The sequence below is a fragment of the Pteronotus mesoamericanus genome, unplaced genomic scaffold (assembly GCF_021234165.1).
Source record: "Pteronotus mesoamericanus isolate MK-2021 breed Mesoamerican mustached bat unplaced genomic scaffold, CSHL_Meso_final contig_24, whole genome shotgun sequence".
NCBI lineage: Eukaryota > Metazoa > Chordata > Mammalia > Chiroptera > Mormoopidae > Pteronotus > Pteronotus mesoamericanus.
In genome coordinates, this window is record NW_026555100.1 from 11,187,640 (window position 1) to 11,209,904 (window position 22,265).

The window sequence follows — 22,265 nt, forward strand, 5'->3', positions numbered from 1 at the left end:
GGACACAGTAATGTCAGCCATAGAAAAGCAAAGACAAGTGACGGAGGGTTGGTCTTTTTTCCTCTAAGATTTATTGTATACATTTATTAAGTTGCTTTCAAAATCATCCTTTTTAATGAGGCCATTGGTGGAAAGCATGTCTTGGAATGTGTTCTGTTTACACTTCTAAATGAAGTGTCAAGTCCTTAGAGGACTAGTGCCTGCAGGACACACAATGGAACACAATAGGACAGCCTGACAAATCCCAAACAGAAGAACAGAGAAAGCTCGCACTTCCACTCACTACATTAGGGTCCTTGAGAAAACTGGAATGAGAAACTGGTAAGCTCCCAACCACAGGCATATAGCAAGCTGCCTTCCCATCTGCAAGCCTGGTCTCTGAAAACTCCCTAAGGTGAGAAGCAGTGGGGAAATTTCCCTCCTCAAATTTGCTTCTTGGCTATATGGTTACTTTACTGGTTTTGGAAATGTAGAGACCAGAAGAAGTTGACAGTGAAACCTCTAGTCTGATTTTACAGGGATGGGTTTCAGAGACAAGGCTTCAAGTGTGAAACTTGGTATTTCTGCCATCTCCTCACATTTTGCTGTTGTCTACTTTCACTTTAACCTTTCAACACTTTTCCCTGCACTTGCTTTATCATAACTCAGACACCTCTGAAAACTGCACCTAGTGCTGCTTTAACCTAACACCATCTTTTGATAGTTTCCTGCAATTTCCTTTTAAGCCGGGCATTGTTTCACGGCTCTCTCTCCAAACGTTCCTGTCATCAAGCATTCTCCTGGAATCAGTTCGAGGTCCGAGTACCTGGGATCATTCACCTTTTCCTTGATTTGCCAATGAACTGCAAACCTGCTACAGTGGTAGATTTGGTTCTACCAGAAAAGCAGCAGATGTGGGGGATTAATTGTAAAAGAAGTTTTATCTTAAAACAAGTGCGACGTTAATGGAATCAATAAAAGGTCTTATACAATAGGCATTATATTAAACCAGAGTTCAAGCTTCACATTGATTGTGGTATTTAAATTTCAATGGGTTGATTATGTACGAGAGGAAAATGACCAGTATTATGAATGTACTAAAACGGACAGGGGAGGGCCTTGCCAGCAAAGTGAGAGGGAGAGGGAATGGGAGGGGGCACCATGTTCCCTTTGTAGTCACCAGAGTTCAATAAAGCACCACTTATTTCCCAGCTTTTAAGAGCGCTTTTATCACAATGGTTCATACCTCACACTCCCTGGAGCCTGATTTGTTATAGGTGCAGGGTCCCGTCCCATTCAGCAGCATCTCGCTGGTCTCCGTGTTGGTGGGTTTATAATCTACATAAAATTCCTGGGTACTGGGAGTCATTTGTTTTAGAGACTGTCTTTTCTTCTTCCTGTGCCTTCGCATGAGGGAGCGCTGCTGCAGCTGCTTCATGCTCGCAGGGTATCGCTTCCATGACACGTAGATAACGAGCAGGATGACGAGCACAGACAGGAAGAGGGCCACGCTCCCTGCGATGATTTTATGGAAAGAGATGTGCTCCGTGTCAGCATCGGTCTCTGGGCCAGGCTCCGTGGCTCCCACCGTCGGGGGCAAAGGGGGTTTGCTCTCATGCTTCGGCCTGGGGAGCTTGGGCTTGAATGTGGGCTTTGGGAGAGCCCTGGCCAGGTCAAATCTCTCCGTGGTACTTTTGCCACAGATGCTGTAGTTCTTCACTGCATCTATCACATTGACCCCTTGCAGCTCTTTGGGACTGGCACAGATAATTGTATTCTCCCTCAGACCTTTAAAACTTTTCAGCCAGTTTACCAGGGAACAAATATTTCTGCTGCATTCCCATATATTCCCAGCAAGACTGATGTCGTTGAGGGATATCCAAGAATCCAAAATCTCTTGACCAATAAATGTGAGCTTGTTGGAATCCAAGTTGAGGCGCTGCAGATTCGGGACACACTGGAAAACACTAGGTCCACTAAAAGCTTCAATCTCATTGCCTGATAAATCAAGTCTTTGTAATGAGCTCCAGGTCCAGGACATGGTTTGTCCTATGACACTGATTTTATTCCACTGCAAGTACAGGTTCTGAAGACTCACTAACCTTGGGAAAAGGGCCAGGTTGAGCTTAGAAAACTGATTGTGCTCCAGGTGAAGTTCTTTGAGTCTGATCATGCCAGCAAAGACATTCCTGGCTAAACTTCGGATCCGGTTATATCCCAGGTCCAAAAGTTCCAGGTTGCGGCAGTCTTGGAATATTCGCACAGGGATGGTTCTTAGGGAGTTAGACCTTAAATGTAAACTCAGCAGCTTCCTCAAGCCCCGGAACTGTTCAGATCCCAGAGAATGCAGCTGATTATAGGACAGGTCCAAGTTCCGTAAATTTGTCACAGGTCTGAAGGTATTGTTGAGAAAATAGGAGATTCTGTTGGAACTCAGAATCAACTCTTTGAGTCTGCGTATTCCATTAAAAGCATTCTCATCAATATTGCTGATATGGTTATGGTCAAGGTACAGCCAGGTGAGCTGGTTGAGCCCTTTAAATTGATTGTACTTAAGTTTTTGAAGGCTGTTATAGCGAAGGGACAAACCTAAGCAACCAGCAGATATACTTGAGGGTATCTCCTGTAATTTCTGAGATTCGCAATATACCATTTTGCCTTCACACCTACAGCCCTTAGGGCATCCTCGTTCGGCAGAAGAAAGCATTGTCAGTAAGACAGTGGGGGCTATAACCAGTGCTACAGCTGATCCGCTCAGTAGCCTAATTACATTGAAACCTGAAAATAAAAACAACTTAGAAAAGTTATCCCCCCAAAAAATAATTCATTTATTTTTAATCAAGCAACAATAAGCATGTACTTGCTTTTTAAAAAATTTAAATCTAGATAACAACATTTAACATCAAATAGTCATCTCCTTGTCATTTAAAGAGAATTGTCTTTAGGTTTTTTTTTTTTAAATAGTTAAGCAAGAAACGTGTTCACTAAGCAGTTGAATTTATAGTCTTAGAGCAGAGCAAGGTATCTAAAATAATTAAGGCAGAAGTAATACACAGACTAGAGGATTTTTTTTTGTTTTTGTTTTGTTTTTTTAAGAAGGAAAGAAGAAAAATGACAAAACATACCCATCCTTTGTATTGTTCAAAGGTCGTCCTTAGGTCTTTTGCTTTGGCTCAGGGGCCGCTTGCATGACAGCCCCTGTCAGTTGCACTGTAGTGAGTCAGGGCTCGCTGACACCCAGGAAGAAAAATTGGACCCCTTGGGAGATGAACCGATTTTGGAACATTATTCTTTGCCAGCCACGCGGAACACTCCAAGAACAAATAAATCCCAACTCCGCATTTGCAGCAAAACATCAAAATCTTCCTAGGTAATAGGATCTTCATGGATAGTATGTTTTTGCATCTTTACAGTTTTGGGGGGTGAGGGTGTAAAAAAAAAAAAAACTGGCTTCTACAATTTCTTCTTATCGGAAAGCATGATGTATTCCTCCAGGCAACGTGGAGCTACCTGAGCTGCCACATCTGTATTCCATAGTCCAGCATTTCTGGTGGTGAGCACCCAGTTCAGCCACAGAGCTGCGTTGGAGCCCAGGAGGCAGGAGAGCCCTGTAGCGCGCACACGCTCAGCTCACTTCTGCAGACTGTCATTCTGAAAGCTGCTCGGACTGTTGCTTTGGCTTCAGTGAATGCAGTCTTATGTAAAGCTGCCCCCAGTGGTGAAGAACATTATGGGCATGTGCAGAAATGTCTCTCTTTTATCTTGCAAATGAGCAGGCTCTCTGCTGGAAAATGAATGATTGTTTTGGGTGGCTCAGTGAGAACTGAATGGTCACCATAATCAATAACTAGCAACGTTTTCTGTAATTTCCAAGTCTTGTTTTACAATTTGGCAACGTCTTTATTGTCTGCGTCCACTTAATCGCTAAACATGTGCTGCCCAGAGTTTTTCTGAAGCTTGACATTAAGTTCACAGACCGAATGTCAATTTTTCTTAACCTCAATGTAGGCTTTGAACTGAGATTTGGAAAATGAATTATTGAGCTTTCTACAGAGAAACATTAACTGCCTGCCCATTTGACCTATTGGAATCACAGTGTTTATACTGTATTATGCAAGGTGTCTCAGGATGCTAGAACACATACATTTTGGAATAGAGGAGAAAACTAATGACATATAAATCCATGTGTCCAATAGCCTTTCTGGTTTTCTCACAAAAGACGTCATTGGTTTACTGCCTTGTGACTTGGTTTGATGTTGTTTTGGTTTTTGTCCTTTTTTTAATTAGAAGAGAAATAAACCATTTTTAGTGTGAGTAGAAGAATCAAGAGATCATCTGGTTCAGTTTATTGATGCTGCTATTTACATAATAAATATTACATATTTAAATAGTACACTAATATTTACGGAGCTCTTTCTAAGTGCTTTGAATGGGGTATCTCATTTTACCTTTAAATAGTATTATGATGTGGGTCCATTATAACCTTTATTTTAAAGATGAGGGAACTGAAACTTGGAGAGGTAACTTGCTCAAGGTCATATAGCAAGCAGGTAGCAGAACCGAGATTCAGAAAAATATCTCCATTATACTTAAGGCTCTAATAACTTGATGATCTGCTCAACAGCATTGTTGTCTTCATTTAACAATGATTGAAATGAAAATTAGCCTGATCAAGGCATTGGGTCAGGGAAACTGTGGTGTAAAAAAAAATTATTACTTCTTAGAATAATAGTTTGGTATAAACTTTTTTGGCATGTCTTTTAAAGAAGTATTATAAACACTAAGGAGGGGTGGTTTAGTGATTAAGAATATGGATCTTGATACCTAAGTTCAAATCCTGGGTAAAATGTACCAGCTATGTAACCTTGAGTAGGTTACTTAGGTTCTCAATGCCTCAATTTTCTCCTCTACAAAATGGACATGATAACAAAAACCCATTTCATAGAGGGTTGAAAATTAAATCTTCTGAATATCTTTAAAGCACCTAGAATAGCATGTGGTACATCATAGGCCTGCATTAGCTGTTACTTGAATATCAGCTGATATTGCATATTGTTTAATATTAAATATTAACTACACCAATTGTCATGAACTCATAAAGGTCTTCTTTAGTGAAGATTTTTTTATGTTGTTCACAATGGATTTCTGAGATTAACTCAGTCTTGCCTTCTTTGGTAAGAAAACTCCCTAAGTCTCCATTATCTCAAATTTATCTTTAAAATGAATCTTTTGGTTCTATGGGTCATAATTTTTAGTTAATGTTGGATTCTTTTCTTCCCTAAAGCAGAATTTGGTAATATCCAGCCCATAAAGAAAACCATTTTTGTTTAAAAATAAATGGTATACTTTTACAAATCTGCTTTGTTAGTCTTTGTTAGGTGAATTAACTGTGGAAAACCTCAGAGAGCTTTCATATTATCTAAAGGGGAGAAATTTGGTAACAGTCATGAAAATCAAAAGGTCCCACAGATATAGTCACTGAAAAACACTATTTCCTTAGATAGGATGCTATTAGTAGGGTAGTGGCTTTCACCCAAAATGCTATGAATGCATACAAAACACCTAGAGAGCTTGTTAAAAAATGAATTTTCCAATCCCTCTCTCAAGATTCTCATTCAAGGGGATGGATAGAAGAGGCTGTACTTATGTAGCCTCTGATGGACAATGAAGTTAAAGAGATGTGCTGTAAGGGAATGATTAAAAATTTTAAATTTTCCCTCAGTAGGAAGAGAGGATATACAAATCTTTTCATTGTGATAGAAACTTCACGGTGATAAAGCCATTGTTTTGTCTACTTCAGTTTCCCTAATCCTTAGAACAGCACTTGGCACATTATAGATGCTCAATAAATATTTATTGAATAAAAATATTTTATGGGGGTTACAATTACGTTTAATGTAGGATAAACTAGTCATGTAATGCTAACGTTATGTACATGGGATCGATCCCGGCAGAGGTCCTCAACTAGTGGGATTAGATACACGTTTGGAGCAATTTTTTTCAATAATGTGTGTGAAAAGGCAAGAAACTGGGAAGAGGAAACGTGTAGATGGTCAGCAAGTGATCTTCACTTTTCATGTAGATATCTCTTGTCTTCATAGTTAAACCATATATTTTATGAGAATAGTAAATGTACTTCTGAATAGTACCTTTATCTTATCACAGCTTTTATCATCTAACATCCCCAGTGGGGATTGACAATTGGTATTTATTAAAAAAGACTAAAGGGAATCATATTTATAATCCCTCTCTTATGTGTCTGTGGTCTAAAAGCCACTGATTTTTCCCTGTCGCTTACTTTGTTTCTCCACGGGCAGGTATCGAGGTGCCTGTTCTGCCCAATAGCTGCACAGGGCCCCGCTAGGAGGGCTGGAGGCCCCACCAAGCTTGTGCTGCTTGTTCTTTTCTCCTTCCCTGATGACAGAAGCAAGATGAGCCCACTGAGAATGTAATTCTCTCTTTTTGCTTTTTTGGGGGAGAAATCTTGGATTATTTATGGGCTGCACATTTCGCCCTTCGTTCTCAGACATTTTTCTGGTATCTAGGCTTCCAATTTCATTTAGCTCCATAGCTTTGACTTCATATTCATTCTTTAGATCTCATAATTGATATTTCCTCTTAATGCTGACCCAACAGTCTTTTCCTCAACGTGAACAGTATCTGTTCTTGAGGTGGATCTGATTTCAGACACTTTGTGTAGCTCCCACCTTGGCCGTAGCCCTTAATGTGGGATCACTAGCCAGCCTGTCCTGGTTCAAAGTAATGAAGTGCTTGAAGAGAAAGACCATCATGAGACTAGCAGAGAGACATCCAAAATAAAATAATGCAGTTCTAAGTGAGACTGAATACTTGAGGATGCAGAAGTTACTCCCAAAGCATAGTCTCTGAAAAGAAGAAAAAAAAACCCCACCTTACATTCTAAAAATCTTTAGTAATTTGCCAGTGTACTTTTCAAAGTTTATCCTCCTTTTACTCATTGACTACATCAAGATGATTATTTCTGACTTGCTTTCAACAGAAACAAAATTGCACTACATTATATATTTAGCAAATTCATTTGCACGTAATACCACCTACAGAACAAACCATAAACTACCTGACAAGTTAAATTTCCCCAATGAATCTAGGGCCCTAAAGATTTATCCAATTATAAAACAGTGTCATGTATCCAAATTCTTTTTTTTAAATTATACTTACAGTACTTCAAATAGCTTAATATGTTTTGTTTAAATTGGGTAAATAAATCCAATCTCAGTATATAATGGCAAATTTCAGAACAATTTGAAACTAAATTGCCAAATATAAACTTGGAAAATCAGGCTTAAAGAGGATGTACTGATATATTAACAATGGGTTGGCCTCAGAGATTTCATTTATTTAAAAAATAATAGTTTGGGTACCCAGTATATACCAGACCCTGTTTCAGATTCTTGGAGCATATCAGTGTACAAAACAAAGATCTAAGCATAGAATCTAAATGGGTAAGAAGGACAATAAAAAGATAAATATAAATTGTTTATTATTAGGTCATGTGACTATAAGAAAAATTAAACTACTAATGACAGGGAAGACTGGAAGTGCAGTGTGAGGTGGATGCAATTTTAAATAGGGTGATTAGGACTACTAGGAAAGTGGCTTGGATAAACCCTTGAAGGAGATGAGGTTCACTAAATATATATAGAAGTGGCTAGTACAAAGGTCTTCAGGTGAAAACAGATCACATGTTCAATGTACTGCAAAGAGGCCAATCAATCTAGAGTAGAGAGAACAGGGGGTGGAGTTACTGGGGATGAAGTCATAGTGGTACTGGGTACTGGACCACGGAAGGCTTTGTACACCCTTATAAGAACTGTGGCTTTATTCCGGAGAGAGCTGGACTCAATATTTTATGCAGAGTAAAGATTTGATCAATTTGCTTATTGAAAGGATCGCTTGTGCTGCTGTTGTGGGAATAGATTCTAAACAGACAAGAGTAAAAGTGCAGAGGCCAGTAAGGAGACTGTTGTGTCCATCCAGGAGAGAGATGGCGGGGGCTGGGATCAGTGTGGTAGCACGGATGTGGCGAGAATTGCCTAAATTCTGGGCGTGTGTTTAGGTAAAAACAATGAGTGTGCTAATGGATGAAAAGTGGACCTATGAGGTAAAGAGAGAAAGTAAAGATGATTCCTACTTTAATGAGCTGAGCAACTGGAGGGATTGGTGAAGCCATTCACTGTTTCCAGGGGTCAAATTTGGGAATAAGATCAAGGTTTAACACATTTGAATTAAGTTCAAATTTGGCTCTCACTTTTCTTCAATTTTTTGAGACTTTAATTTTTGAAAAACTTCTTGATATTAAGCCTCAGATCACCATGATATATTTTAAAATATTTTATAAAAAGATTAGCACAATTAGCCACTACACAACAGCAACATGAATTTATATTTAGACAGCCTAGACAGACATGTTTGCGTATGCGCTTGGAGAACTTGGTACCAATAGCTTTGATGAAAACTGAAAATTACGTAAAACCAGGCATGGGAACATTTGAACTGAGTATTATAGAAAATAAATTTGGTCAAGCCCAAACGTCATTCAAAAGTAATTTCAAGGATGATGTATAGTTTTAATTGCATATGTCAGTTGACACTTAGAATTTAGAACTGGTAATGGCCAAAATTCTCTGGGTCTCAGTTTGCTTATGTGCAAAATATGACTCATAAAGCCTGTTCTATAAATCTCTAAAGCTTTTATTTAAGAGCAGTTTTTAAAAAAAATCATATGTAAATACATTGTACTCTATAAAGTGCTATAAATTATTTCTAGAATCAGAGTACCTGTGAGAAAATTATTTTACTTTTGATTCCATCTAGGTTCCTCTGGTCATGAGCATACTCAGGAATGAACGTACCAGGGGAGACCCCAAAAAACCAGAACTATCTTCTAGAGGGCAGGCTCCTTGTAGTACAGTTTTCCCTGCTAGGGAAGTGTTCCAGGAACACATCTGTTTATTGCACCAACTGATGTTGTTGTGAGAGGCTGCGTTCGGCTTCAGTGAATTTTTTTGAAGAGTCTTTCAACATGTTTGCCCGTTTTATGATGAGTGATTTACAAGTGCACCTGCCCACACTGCTCTGAGTGTTCAGCAGTTTTTGGCCAAAATGTTATGACCCCCAAACCCATGCCCTACCCTCCCTATTCACCCTATCTCACCCCCAAGTGACTTTTTTTGTTTCCCTGGATGAAAGAAGCCCTCAGAGGGAAACATTTTGTCAATGTGAAGAGGTGAAACAAAAAATGGTAGAAGCACTAAAAGGCATCAAAATTGATGAGTTCAAAAACTTTTGAGCAGTGGAAAAAAACATCTCAATAGGTGCATTGCATCAAATGAAACTACTTTGAAGGTGACTGAAGTTTAAATATGTAAGAATAAATACACAATTTTTTATAAATAAATTTCATTTTTTGGGTTCCCCCTTGCATATCAAGCGTCATTAACATAACCAAAGGCAGAGTCAGAAGTTATTAATATTATTAAAAAATTCTTCATTATTCCCTTTCCACTATAGTTTCAATAGCACAACTCTTTGTTATATGACATACATCACTGACATTCTGTATACTAGGTCATAAAGTGCTTTCACCGATAAATGCATTTGATCTAGATATTGTAAAGAGCTTAATGTTTTTGACTCAATTATTCCATCATGTAAGAGCGTTGTCAGAATGTTAATAGTCTCCTATAGCTATGAAAATGTACTTTTTAAAATTTCTAGTTGGTTAGAATACTCATATGCATTTGTGCATTTGTAATTATATTCTGATCTTTCATCAGAGCATTGACACATCTGAAATATCCTTGGTTTCCATCTGCTTGCTTCAAGGGGTCCATTAAAAACACTGTCTGGTCACATATGGTTCTTAGGGAACATCTCTGACTTAAATAAATGGATGAATAAAGTTCCAGGTCTAATCGTTAAAATGGTTTCTCAGTGTCTTTATGGAACAAAGCAAATTCAAATTCAAATGAATGAGACCTTGCATGATTATCCAACACATCTCTCTCTCTCTCCTGAAGATGCATTTACGCTGCAGCATCAATCCCTGTTCTCAGGTTTCATTGCAGTCCTCACTCTCACTTCCTGCAGAGGTAGCCCTCAGCTAAATTTGGGGTTAGAAAAAACAAACTCTTCAAGTACAACACTTAGAGGTGGACTTCTGAACACTGAAAAGACTACATGACTTTGAAGAAATAACGTTACTTTTTAAGTAGAAATCTAAAACCACCCAAAAATAAAGAGAAGAATATAAATAATATCAACTTCACAATGATCAATATCTCACTAATTTTGTTTTGGCTATCCCCGCCTTCTTTCCTACATGCACATATTTTTGCGGGGAATATTTTAAAAGCAAATCTCAGAAATCATGTTGTTTTAGTCACATACATTTTTAGCATGCAGGTCTAACCAACGAAGACTTTTAATTTAACCATCCAGCATTATTTTATTTAACAAAATTAACAATAAGTCCTTAAAGTTGGTTTGTAGTCAAGATCTAAGCAAAGTCCTAGCACTGCATTTGGTTTTCATGTTTCTGAAGTTTCTTTAATATTTTTAATGCCATTGATTTCTTGAGAGGTACCAGGCCATTTGCACTGTAGCTTGTTCCATGTTCTGCATTTGCTATTTCTTCACCTTATTTCATTTAAGTTGCAAGGAGTAAGTTTTAATGGTATATATGTTGAGCAAGGGCCCATTGATTAATTTAAGAGAATAAGTGGCCCCAGTGGATATTTGGGGCACCTAGTCACTCTTGGTAGCAAACTGAAGACTTGTAGAAATTTTGAATAGTAAGAGATTTAGAGCTTGGAGGAAAATATGTACTTTTATTTTGTGGTATTTATGCTAGCAGAGAATTGAGTAATGGGGTCAACTGACAAGTTTGGGAGCAAGGGCTAATATTAAGGTGCCAGGAGTTCATGTTGGTTTAACTTTCCTATTTATCAGTATTTCTGCTCTTTGCAGCCCGTCACACTTGCCTTTTTGCCTAAAATCAGCAAAAGCAATTATTTGGTGTTTCTTGTTAAACAAACCTGTTAATTTTTGTATTAACATCAAGGTACTTCTATTAAAAAAGCTATAAAAGTTCCTGTCAAAAACAGCAATGAAAATTTATATGTCATTATTTGTACTGAGAGGAATCAGTTTTCTAGCTTTTTGTTTAGAACAAGTTCCATGAAGGAACATGTGGTACCAGAGTCACACTGTAAAATTTATACTCCTAAATATATTCCCCAATTTCTTATGATTTCTCAGAGTGGAACAAAGGAGTTTTAGATAAAAGTCTCTTAACCAATTTTGCACCTTAATATTTGATGTTTTACTCTACCTGGATGGCTATGCTTTGAATATAAAGTCAATGCTGTTTAAATCATATTGTAATAAACATTTTGCTATATTTGCTTCACTATATTCTGATGTAACAAGAATTTTTTTAACGAAAAATTTTTGTCTTAGTCCATTTTGGCTGCTAAAACAGAATATAGACTGGGTAGGGTAGAAACAACAGAAATGTCTTTCCCATTGTTTTGGAGGCTGGAAAACCTGAGATCGAGAAGCTGGCAGTTTCCACGTCTGATGAGGGCCTGCTTCCTGGTTCATAGATGACTGTAATCTCTCTGTGATTTCACATGGCAGAGGGGACAAAAGAGCTCTCAGGGGTCTCTTTTATATAAGGGCATGGATCCCTTTCAAGAGAGATCTGCCACCCTGATCTAATCACCTCCCAAAAGCCCCACCTCCAAATACCCTCACACTGGGGATTAAGTTTCAACAAATGAATTGTGGAGGTGGGGGCGAGGGCACAAACATTCCATCTATAACATTTTCTTTATATTTAAAGCATTGTGTGTAATAGTTTCAACTGGGTACAGTAGTCTTTTTTTTTTTTTTTTTTTTTTTGCCTTTCTGACAAATGTATCAGCACTAAGAATTAAATTCCCCAACCACCAGGCAGGGAAAGATCATAGAAATCTTGATTCCGATAAAAAAGCATGATGCTCTGTTGTTTAGTTCAATATTTTTCTGAAGTAATGCCTGATTTTTTAAATATTTTATGCTGCAAACCTAAGAGATAAAATTTTGAGAGAAGAGAAACCTTGCATAGATTTGCAGGAGCAGAGAATAGGAGCCTGAAGATCCTTACTTTACAATAAAGTGTATCAGTCTATTTGGGGACTCTTAAACTGGGCTGGAGAACCCTTCTCTACAGCAATGCTTCATCCTGATTGAAAAGTAGCTCTTCTAAGATTGTGGGGGAATCATTCGGATCCCTTACGGCTGCCAGCAGAGCCCCCATGTGGCGACATTGTGATTCAGGCAGAAATTGACTTAGTCTCTGCAAATGAATGCCAAAGGTCCTTAATAAAAATAAAATTTCTTTATCTGGTACTGGGTTGAGAACTTTTTTATTCAACCAATATTTGTCAAGCTCTTATACTGCTCTTAATCCTGGGGATACAGCAATGAATAAGACAAAGTGCCTACCATAAGATGACTTGCATTCTAGTTAGTAAGAAAATAAAAAACAAACATCTTAGATACAATTACAATGTCCACTACAGAAAAGTGCCATGAAGAAAAAAGAACGGAAGATAAGGGCTGGTGACAGTTTGATTGAGTGGTCAGAAAATCCCTTTGTGAGGACTTCTCATTGAGAACAAGTAGGAAGCAATACATGTGACTGTCCTGTCAGATACAATCTCTCTTTGATATTTTTATTGATCACAACTGAGACCTTTACAGCAGCTTCAGGGAGTTACTCCTCCTCCCTTTGACACTCAGCCCAGGAGTGGACATATTCTCTTTTTGGAACAAGTAGCACAGCTGAAAATTTAAACACAATTTTAAGAAATTTTTTTTAAAAAATCAAGAAATTTAAGAGATAACTAACATAGAAACATGACTGATAAAATGAGTCTGCACAGAGTTGGCTTTTAGATCCAATTTTTTGATTGGGGGAATATTTGCATCACCAGAGATAACACCACCCACTCAAAGACTGTTGCAGGTCTCACAGGTCATACCACACAGTAGCCTGGTGTTCACACACGGTCACACATATACAATGAAAAGAGAAAGCTTCCCTCCACCCCCTCTAAATGCCTCCTTACCTTTTCCTCAGTGATTTTCTCAGCATCAGTTCTTTGTCCCTACTGCCTATAGTGACTCATTTTTTGTATATTTTTTCCCCGCTTACCAACAAATGAATTCTATAGTATTAGCTGATAATATTAGCTTGTAGTATTAGCTTTCACAGTGTGCTTGAAATTTAATAGGCAGCTCTGAGAAACAGAAACTATTAAGGAATCATAGGTTTAAAACAAAAAGATAAAACTTGTATTGAAAACATCCATACTTTCTTCTTGTCAGTTTCTTCATCAGTTGCTCTTTATTTCCTTCTCATGATATTTCTAAACTTTACTGATATTTTCTTTTTTTGCTATTATAACTGAAGATATCCTCTTTCACAGTTCCCCACATCCTATGTTAATATTTCATGAGGTAAATAGACAGTATTTAATGTTAAAATGGCTGTGTAAGCAATGATGCTGCTGGATTAAACGGGATACTAGATTGCGTTTCTATTTTCATTTAACTTTTTTTTTTTTGCAATTAAGAATTATTCTCTCTCTCAAATGTGCTTAGTTTTGTCTTTGCCTACTGTTAGTTGTTTTTCCCAATATTTTAAAAGCTGTGTCAAAAACTTTATTTTTCCAAACGTCAGTTCAGATAATCTCTTCCTTCTTCAGCATCCCCTTTCTCTGCTCCAGTGTCTCATCATGGCGGTTAATCTCATCCTCCCCCTCGCCATTCCCCAGTTGTGCTATCCTGTTCCTCAGATCCTGTATATTCATTTTCTCAGTTTACCACTCATGTTGTTGAAACATATCCCCTAGCAGATTCCTAAGAAAGGGTGAATGTGAAATAAAAAATTACATCTGAATTTTTGTTTGTCTTTACTGACTAATAGATTGACCGTATATATAATTCACAATTGGAAATCATTTTCCTCAGCATTGTTTAGACATTGCTTCACTGTCTTCTCATATCCAGTCTTGCTATTGAAAATCAGATGCTCTTCTGATTACCACTCCTTTGTGTATAATGTATTGTTTCCTCTCTGGAAACTTTTATGATACTTTATTTTCCCTGGTATTAATATTGTACAAAGATGTATTTTGTTTGGGGACTTTTAAAATTCATTTTGATGGGTAGTCAGTGGGCCTTTTCAGTTTAAAGTCTTGTGTCCTTTAGTTTTATCAAAATTTATTTGTCTTTTTTTATGTACCTCTCCCAATTTTCTGTTATCTCTCTGAGACTTTTATTGGCAGATTTTGAATTGATTCTTTGTTTCCCCCCCCTATTTTTCATTTCTTTATTTTTTCCTTATTTTTAGGTGATATCTCAGTTTTATATCACAAAAATAAATTATTTATTTATTTATTTATTTAAAATTTAGATCAGGTGTCAGCAGATGCTATTGGGTCAAGTGGTGTAAATAAAGTTAAGTTTTTGTAAATAAAGGAACACATTCATGTTCATTCATTTTATGTATTATCTATGGATGAGTTCATCTTGCATGGCAGAATTTAGAGACTGTAAGTCCAGGAAACTTACAATATTTACTGTGAGTCCATTTATAGAAAAAGTTTGCTGATCCTCTTCCTGACCCCAGTTTACCTGATGATATTTATTTTCAGGAGCTCTTTTTCGTTCTCTTCTCTCTTGTGTCATAGCATACTGCCTCACCTTTATGAGTGTAACATCTTCTCTCTCTCTGACGACATTATATGAGGTGTTTTGGTAATATATTACTTGTTATAATGTCACTCTTTCCTTTGCTGTAATTTAGAGTCAGTTCTTCTTGGCCTATTTCATGTTGGAAGCTTTTCTCAAATGTTAAATTTCTTGTGCGTTCATCCAGATTATGGAGTGAGTCACTAAAGGCTAAGAGGGTCCCCTGTGTGGGGACAAGGTTTTGGCTTGGATTTTGTGGTGAACTTGCTTTTTCACTGAGGAATGGCCAGATGCATGAATGTGATTTTTTCCCCCCAGACCTGATCCTCAATCTACTGCACTGGATAACGATGTAGATGCTACCAATGTACCAGTGTCCTAGAGACAAGGCAGGGGAGGGGCGCTGAGGTGCCAAGTTTATTACGTACGTTCTCATTTAACTCTTCCACTGTTAGTCCCAAGCCGCACTTCTTCACCTCATATCTGTAGGCCTAGTGTCTCATGTTTGAATTTACCAGAAAAATAAGGTTTTCCTCTTTTCTGTTGAAAGAAAGGAGTAGTGTATTAGCTCAAGCTGAATACATAACAAATACCATAGACTGGGTGACTTACATGAAAAAAATTACTCTGTTGAAGACTGGAAGTCTGAGATCGAGGTGCCAGCATGTCTGGGTTCTAGTGAGGTTCCTCTTCCTGGTTTGCAGATGAACACATTCTTTCTGTGTTCTCACATGGCAGGGAGAGACATCATCTTTCTTACATAGGCTCCACCTTCCTGACCTAATTACCTTCCCCAGGCCCCACCACCAAATAGCAGCACGTGAATTTGCACATGGGGGCGGGGGGCGGGGGGTGGGAGAGGTGGGGACACCAAAACTTTCAGTCCACAGTAGATAGTGTGTTGGTTTTTGATGTGTTGACATGGATCTGGAAGTTAGTTAATTACTCTCTCTGAAGACTTTAAATTAGTTCCCATGCTTTTAGTGACCCTTACCTTCTGGAGCCTCTCAAGTCTTCTCTGTTCAATGTGGCATGCCCCTTCAGTAAGCAAGTACATTGCCACTTTCTTGACTATAGTCATATATCATGCATTCTATGTTTTCCAAAAATTTATAAAAATCATTCATCCATTCTTATCTCCTCTTTGTCCTCATTTGTATTCATTTATCATTAAATGAGTTTTGAGGAGGAAGAGGCAATAAAAGTGCAATCAATCTGCCATGTTTCAGACAAAAATTTCTCATGACAGTTTTTAAGCATGGCAGGTGATGACAGAGTCTGGGAGCCAGAGTGGCAAAGCTGTTATATAAGCCAGGACTGTAGTCCAAGGACAGACATGGAGGTAAGTAAAGGTCTTGAATATCAAAAGTGAGCTGTTGTTCTCCTGGTAACTCATGTTTTTCAGGCTAACTTTCAACCAGTATCATCCTAAGCTCTCTTACTATGTACATAACTCTCTATACTATCTTTTAAATTAGAAGAAACTTGGATAGATTTACCTAATTGTGGGTTCCTTGGCTGTGCAACTGTGTGTGTGTCTACTATTATTGTGCTTACTTTTCTGGGGGTTGCAGTTGAACCATCGCCCCATTCGTTCATTTATCTCTGAACCTCGAATCATCACTTTTGTGAGGTTTCTCCCACATCCTCCTTTTATCCTGGGCCAACCTGTTTATTTCTGCAAGCCAGCAGCTACTAGAAGTGCTAGGAAAATATATATTTTTAAAAACCTCTTGGGTATTTATGTCTCGATGTGGATATTGAGGACATATATTTGGTGAAAATAAAATGACTTTTCAGGCCATAGTGTTCATTTAAGCTAAATATTCTCTAGCATTTTATATTTTGTATTTATTATAATTTTTCAAATTTAAACATTTTCAGTATATATAAAATGTATTAAATTTGCATGAGCCCAATGTTTCCTCACAAGAATGAGTTTATAATTTTATATAAAATAAAGATCATAGAACTGTATGTATATTTTTTTAAATAACCAAGTATATTCTGAACTGAAATAGGGATTTTTTTAATATCAAGATTTTGGTTTCCATTATTACCTCCTATACTTTATAATGAATTTTCAAATTGAAAAATATATACTTTGCTTTTTTTCAAATTTGTGTTTGTGACTTAATAGTAAAAAAATTAGAAAAAACTGACCTTGATATATACTCATAAGTATATGGCATGTATGTGTTTTTATATCTCTAGGAAGTAGAGCTTTACAAGTAAACATAATATCTTAAGTAGGCAACCTTCTTTTATAATATAAGCTTCTATCTTCTGAGAAAGCAATATATGCCTGTATTCAAAAACTGGTAATAGGTATAACAGTCATATAAATGATTTCATCTAGTCATTGGCTATATTTGAGACCAGATTTTCTCTTAAAGGGAAAAAGTCTACATTGATTTTATATTTTTTCTCTTTTCAGTATTTAGTTAAAATTATGAAAATATTTTAACTTGGTGTATATTATTTTTACTCTTGATGTTTTCTTTCTGAGATACTCTGAGTTTCTGTCTAGAGAAACAAAAGCAAACATGTCACCACATGGTTAGGCCATTAGTCCTAATTCTTAATTAAGTTTTGTAGGTTTTCTTGGGATACTTCTAAGACACTTGAGAGGTTTAACATAATTTCAACTGGCTTACAAGCTTTGTAAGTTAAACTTAAAAAATATATACATAGTAATGCCAAGTAATAGTGATATAAAGGCTTAGAGAATCACAGAATTAGAAAGGATTTTGAGATTATTTTGTTCAACCCGCATTTGACATATCAGAAAACTGAAGCCCAGAGAGATGAAGTAATTGGCTCTACTCATATGTGACATGAGTACAAGAACTTTGAATGGAACATAGATCCTTGATGGTAATTGTATTTTTATAATCATTCTGTCTTTTTAAAAATGTAAACTAGTCTCTATAGCATGTGAAAAACAATAGCAGGCTTTAAAAGGTAATTCTTTTTCTAGCCTTCTTGTTAAATAGAAATGAAATATATAAATCTTCAAGTTAACTATTCCTTAAGTTGTTTCCCTCCTGTTATAAATGGAATACATAGTTATTATAAAACATAGGTACCATAGTTTCACCATTCAAAGGTAATCCCAATTAATATTTTGGTAACTGTACAAATTTTTCATTAACTTGAATTTATTGCATTACATTCTTTGAGGTGGACCAAAATTATTTTAAATTTTTTCTACTGTTAGAAATTTTGTTTATGGAATAATCTTTATTGATGTTGAATATTAAGGCTCACCTCCCCCTAAGTCACTGAAACGTAAATTATTGGCTCTGAAAGGAAAGAAATCACTAATAATGTAATACACAGTGTCTTTCCCACATGGCCACCATAATCTTTTAAAATCTTAATCTTAAATAACATACATCTTCTACTCCATGCCAAGGGACAAGGTGTGCATAAAGAGTTATTGCTTTCTTCTCTTCTGAGATTTGATGAGTCGTTAGTAGAATGGCCTTAATGCTAATACTAGAATGGTTTTACCCCCTTCCTTAGGGTATTATCACTGATTTGGTTATGTTATTGTCATGATTAAATCCCTTGAATACCCCACTGCCACCTCCAGTTAAACAGCAGACTTCTCATGACACACAAGGTTCTTATGATATGGTTCATTTTGTTGTGGTAAAACCAACCAATCAGCCATAGAGAAAAGTGGGAACCTTATTGGAGAAGGCACTGTAGCTTCATCCCCTGTACTTGGATATTCTCCATTTGTATCTCCATCTTGTGTTCACCTCTGTTCTGCCTCAAAGCTCTACTGTATTTATGATTCTTGCTTCCAATGGAGTTTGTTTGCCATAATAATCTCAGTGTCTACACGCAACTTCATGATGCTTTTGGCTTCATTGCAAATTAGCCCATTCTTTCAATCACTGTTACTTTAAAATTCCAAGACTGATCCTTTTGAACTATGCCACCTCATCTGGCACATCTGGCTTATGAGTTGATTATTCCTGGATAAGGCGATCATCCTGAGTCTCATTGGGTGTAATGGAGGATTGATGGTTATGGTGAAGTTGTCTGGGTCATGTTGTGTAAGCCTTGGCCTGTGTTTTAGGTGGGGCTAATTACGGTTATGCAAGAAAGTGGATGCATCCTGATACAAAGATCCCTTACTATCTAGTTCAAATCTACCCTTTTGTCATCACTTCCACTCACTATTCAATATGCTATGCAACCTACAATCCAGGCACACCAAAATATCTATCATTTTCCGAATGAGTCATGTTCTATTATGCCTTAAGTCACTATTTATGTTATCTTCTCTTACAGAAGCAGCCTCCCCCCATTTTCTACCTGATGAAATCTGTAAGATGTATTTAAAATGTTATATTCTCCATAAAACCTTCTCTAGGGATTTTGATGACTTCCTCATAAGCACTTTTGAGTTATATACCATACATATGGCATATAAATACATTGTACTGTAATCATGTATATGTAAATTTTTCCAACAAAATATTTTTGAGTTCAGAGACGGTGGAATCTTATTCATCTTTAAATATCCACTGTTAGCAGATGATACATTCTTATTGAGTATTTGTTGAAAAGAAAATAATCCAGGTGGTTCGGGGGGAAATACTTCTGTCCAGTGAAGAGTCCTGGGAGGAATGCCTGTAGTCTGTTACCCAAGAAATGCTCAAATATAAGGGGAGAGCATGTCCTAGGTGTGATAGATACTCACAATTCAGGTTAATTAGCCAGAATACTGACTTATTTTCATCACGGCAGTTGATATTTCACTAAAAAATGTGGATGGATTTTTGTTGCTCTATTCCTTTTCAACCTGAGAAGTTCTACTCTGAGGGCACTTGTGTTTGTGTCTGAAGGTAGTGACTTTGTATACGCAGAAAAACATTTTTTTTTTTTAATTTAAAGTTGTCCAATTGCAGGAGAAATTTGGGGATGAAGTCCTTATTTGGGGCTATTTACTCCTTTTGCTCACCTGAAGTATTATCTTAGGTGGCTTTTGGAATTCAGTGGGTTTTCATTAAGGACCTTACAGGAATATCTGTAGCTTAAGAAAGAAAAGGCTTCCAACAGGGTCAAGAAGCCTGGCTTTAACGCTAGCTTGCCCAAGCCTGATTTGAAGGACTCTTTGTAATCTGGCCCTTGGCTATCTACTTTGTGACAACTCACATTCTAGGTGCTGGTGGTAGAATTAAAAGAAAATATACATTTATTTACTTGTAATGTTTACAAGTCAGAATGGCATGTAGACAAAGGACTTGTTACAATGTGGGTAGTGAGTGCTTTCATGAAAAAACCACAGGGTGCTGCTATGTGATTTCGTGCATATGGTACTTATCCAGAGGCAAGATTTGAATTAAATTCCTGCAAAGAAATAACTGATGACAGAAGTGAATGACTAAAAGAAATTAATACCAGGTAAGTTATGAAACTGAACCTAGCTAGTGTTCATCACGACAAAAACATCTATGTGAACGCCTGGAACATGTTGGTCAATGAAAAACCAAGCAACCATTACTAGTGAATATCTTTAAAAACTCCACTTCAGGGCATCTTTGGTAGTTTGCGTCACTTTTCATCCTAAACATTCTTTAAAACAGATGAGGTGCAATGGTGACAGCTGGGATAAGATCCTTGTCCACAAATACTGTAACTCCACTGCAGCAAACATGGACATATTGTCAGAGATAACTGTGTCTGGCAGGTTCTATGCTGTGAAAAAAAATGGGCATCGAGTCACATGGTCACCACAGAGGCTTGAGATCAAAGCGAAAGCACTTCAAGTTGTGAGAAGCAGTGCACTGAAGGGAAAGTTTTTATCTCATAACACAAAATCCATGTGGCATCCTGATCCAATATTTTTTATTTTCCCATGGGAAAATTAGGTGTCTTAGGCAGTTTATGCCAAGCAGCTTGGCATGTGGCATACACTCACATCCTGGAGAATTCTCTTTTCTTTCTTTCTTTCTTTCTTTCTTTCTTTCTTTCTTTCTTTCTTTCTTTCTTTCTTTCTTTCTTTCTTTCTTTCTTTCTTTCGTATCCAAATTTCTGTCTTTCTCTCTCTCTTTCTTTCTCTCTCTTTCTTTCTTTCTTTCTTCTTTTCTCTTTTAATTCATTCTTTCTTTCAATTTTATTTTTTCCATTACCATTTGTCTCCCTTATACTCCCTTCACCCCTGCATTCACCACACTGTTGTCTATGGCCATGAGTCCTTTTTCCTTTTTGCTCAATTTCTTCACTCCCTACCACCTCCACCCCCTACCCCAGAGCTGTCAGCCTGCTCTTCATCTATGAGTCTGATTCCTATAAATTTTTCAATATCAGAATCAATTTGAGACCCTCAGCTAGAGCTTCTAGCCAAGGCTTTCAACCATACAATTCCCAGACGTGCTGTGTGTAATGAAGCCAAGATAATGTCGTCTGGAATAATATGTAATTTCCCTACAAAATGTATCCTTTATGGTAAAAGAAGTTAAAAAACATGAAACCAACATGTTTCTTTTGTTGAGGTTTTGAGACTGGCTTTAAAATTTTTAGTCAGTTTCTGGATAGCTCCCTCTATATCCACTTTTAATAAGGCACTATCTGGGTTCATTTTAATTTAATCATCTTATTTCATCAGGCTGGAAATAATAATCAAGGAAGCCTTCTGTGGACTAATCTTCCAGTGGTCATGGCACACATATTTTGATATTTGTTGTGAATAGATATTCTCAATTGTTAGGTATTGACAGTATTCTTTGAAATATAATAGATGGTAAGAGGAGTTAAGAACTTCAGTTATTATGCTGATTCATCAGAAATATGTATGTTAACCTCAGGGTTTCTAGGTATGAGATATTGAGAGCTCCAAATTTGGCAGAAGCATAGTACACATTTCTATTTGCTTTAAGATAGAAAACGTCCCAAAATATGAATTCCAGGAAACAACTGAAGTGGTATCAATTATTTCAGTACAGTCCACAGCACATAGTTTTTAAAGAGAGGAAATAAATTATTCAGGTGGATTGTCCACCTGAATTATCTAAGAGATTAGATTATATTGAAAATTAGATTATTAGAACGTTAGATAGTAGATTGAAAAGTTGTTAGGACCAGAAAGACAGTATAGTAACCATAAAAATTAAAAAGTAAATATACAAAAGCAGTTGTATCCTATTTATTTTCAAATTGATTATTGTTCATAAAACAGGAAAAGACTTGTAAACTAGTAAAACAGAAAAAGTCTTGCAAATTAAGAATTACCTGTGACTAAGCTTAAGCAATGTGCATGATCTACAGCAAGAAAATGGAAAGAAAACCACCAAGGATAACAACAACAAATATGTTAACTGATGAACAGAGTGAGGAGAGATAATAGGTTTCTGGATATGAAGACTCCACAGCCTAAATTCATTTGTGAATATACAATGCAACATGACTAAAAATCTCAACAAGAATGTTTTATTTAATTTTGCACTTTAATCATATATCTCATTTTTAGCATTTCATTATGTAAA

General features: G+C 36.8%; 2 protein-coding genes across 3 annotated transcripts in view; one reads left to right on the forward strand and one right to left on the reverse strand.

The window, feature by feature from the left end:
• The window catches only part of LRRTM3 (leucine rich repeat transmembrane neuronal 3), a 165,707-nt gene extending 162,462 nt beyond the window's left edge, over positions 1-3,245 (reverse strand). Inside the window, exons 1-2 of the mRNA XM_054572721.1 lie at positions 3,105-3,245; positions 1,226-2,757 (exon numbers count right to left, since the gene is read on the reverse strand). Coding sequence (XP_054428696.1) covers positions 1,226-2,757; positions 3,105-3,108 — 1,536 coding nt within the window. The 5' untranslated portion in view covers positions 3,109-3,245. The remainder of the gene's footprint in view (positions 1-1,225; positions 2,758-3,104) is intronic.
• The window catches only part of CTNNA3 (catenin alpha 3), a 1,483,556-nt gene that overhangs the window by 648,805 nt on the left and 812,486 nt on the right, over positions 1-22,265 (forward strand). The gene's annotated exons all lie outside the window — the stretch shown is intronic.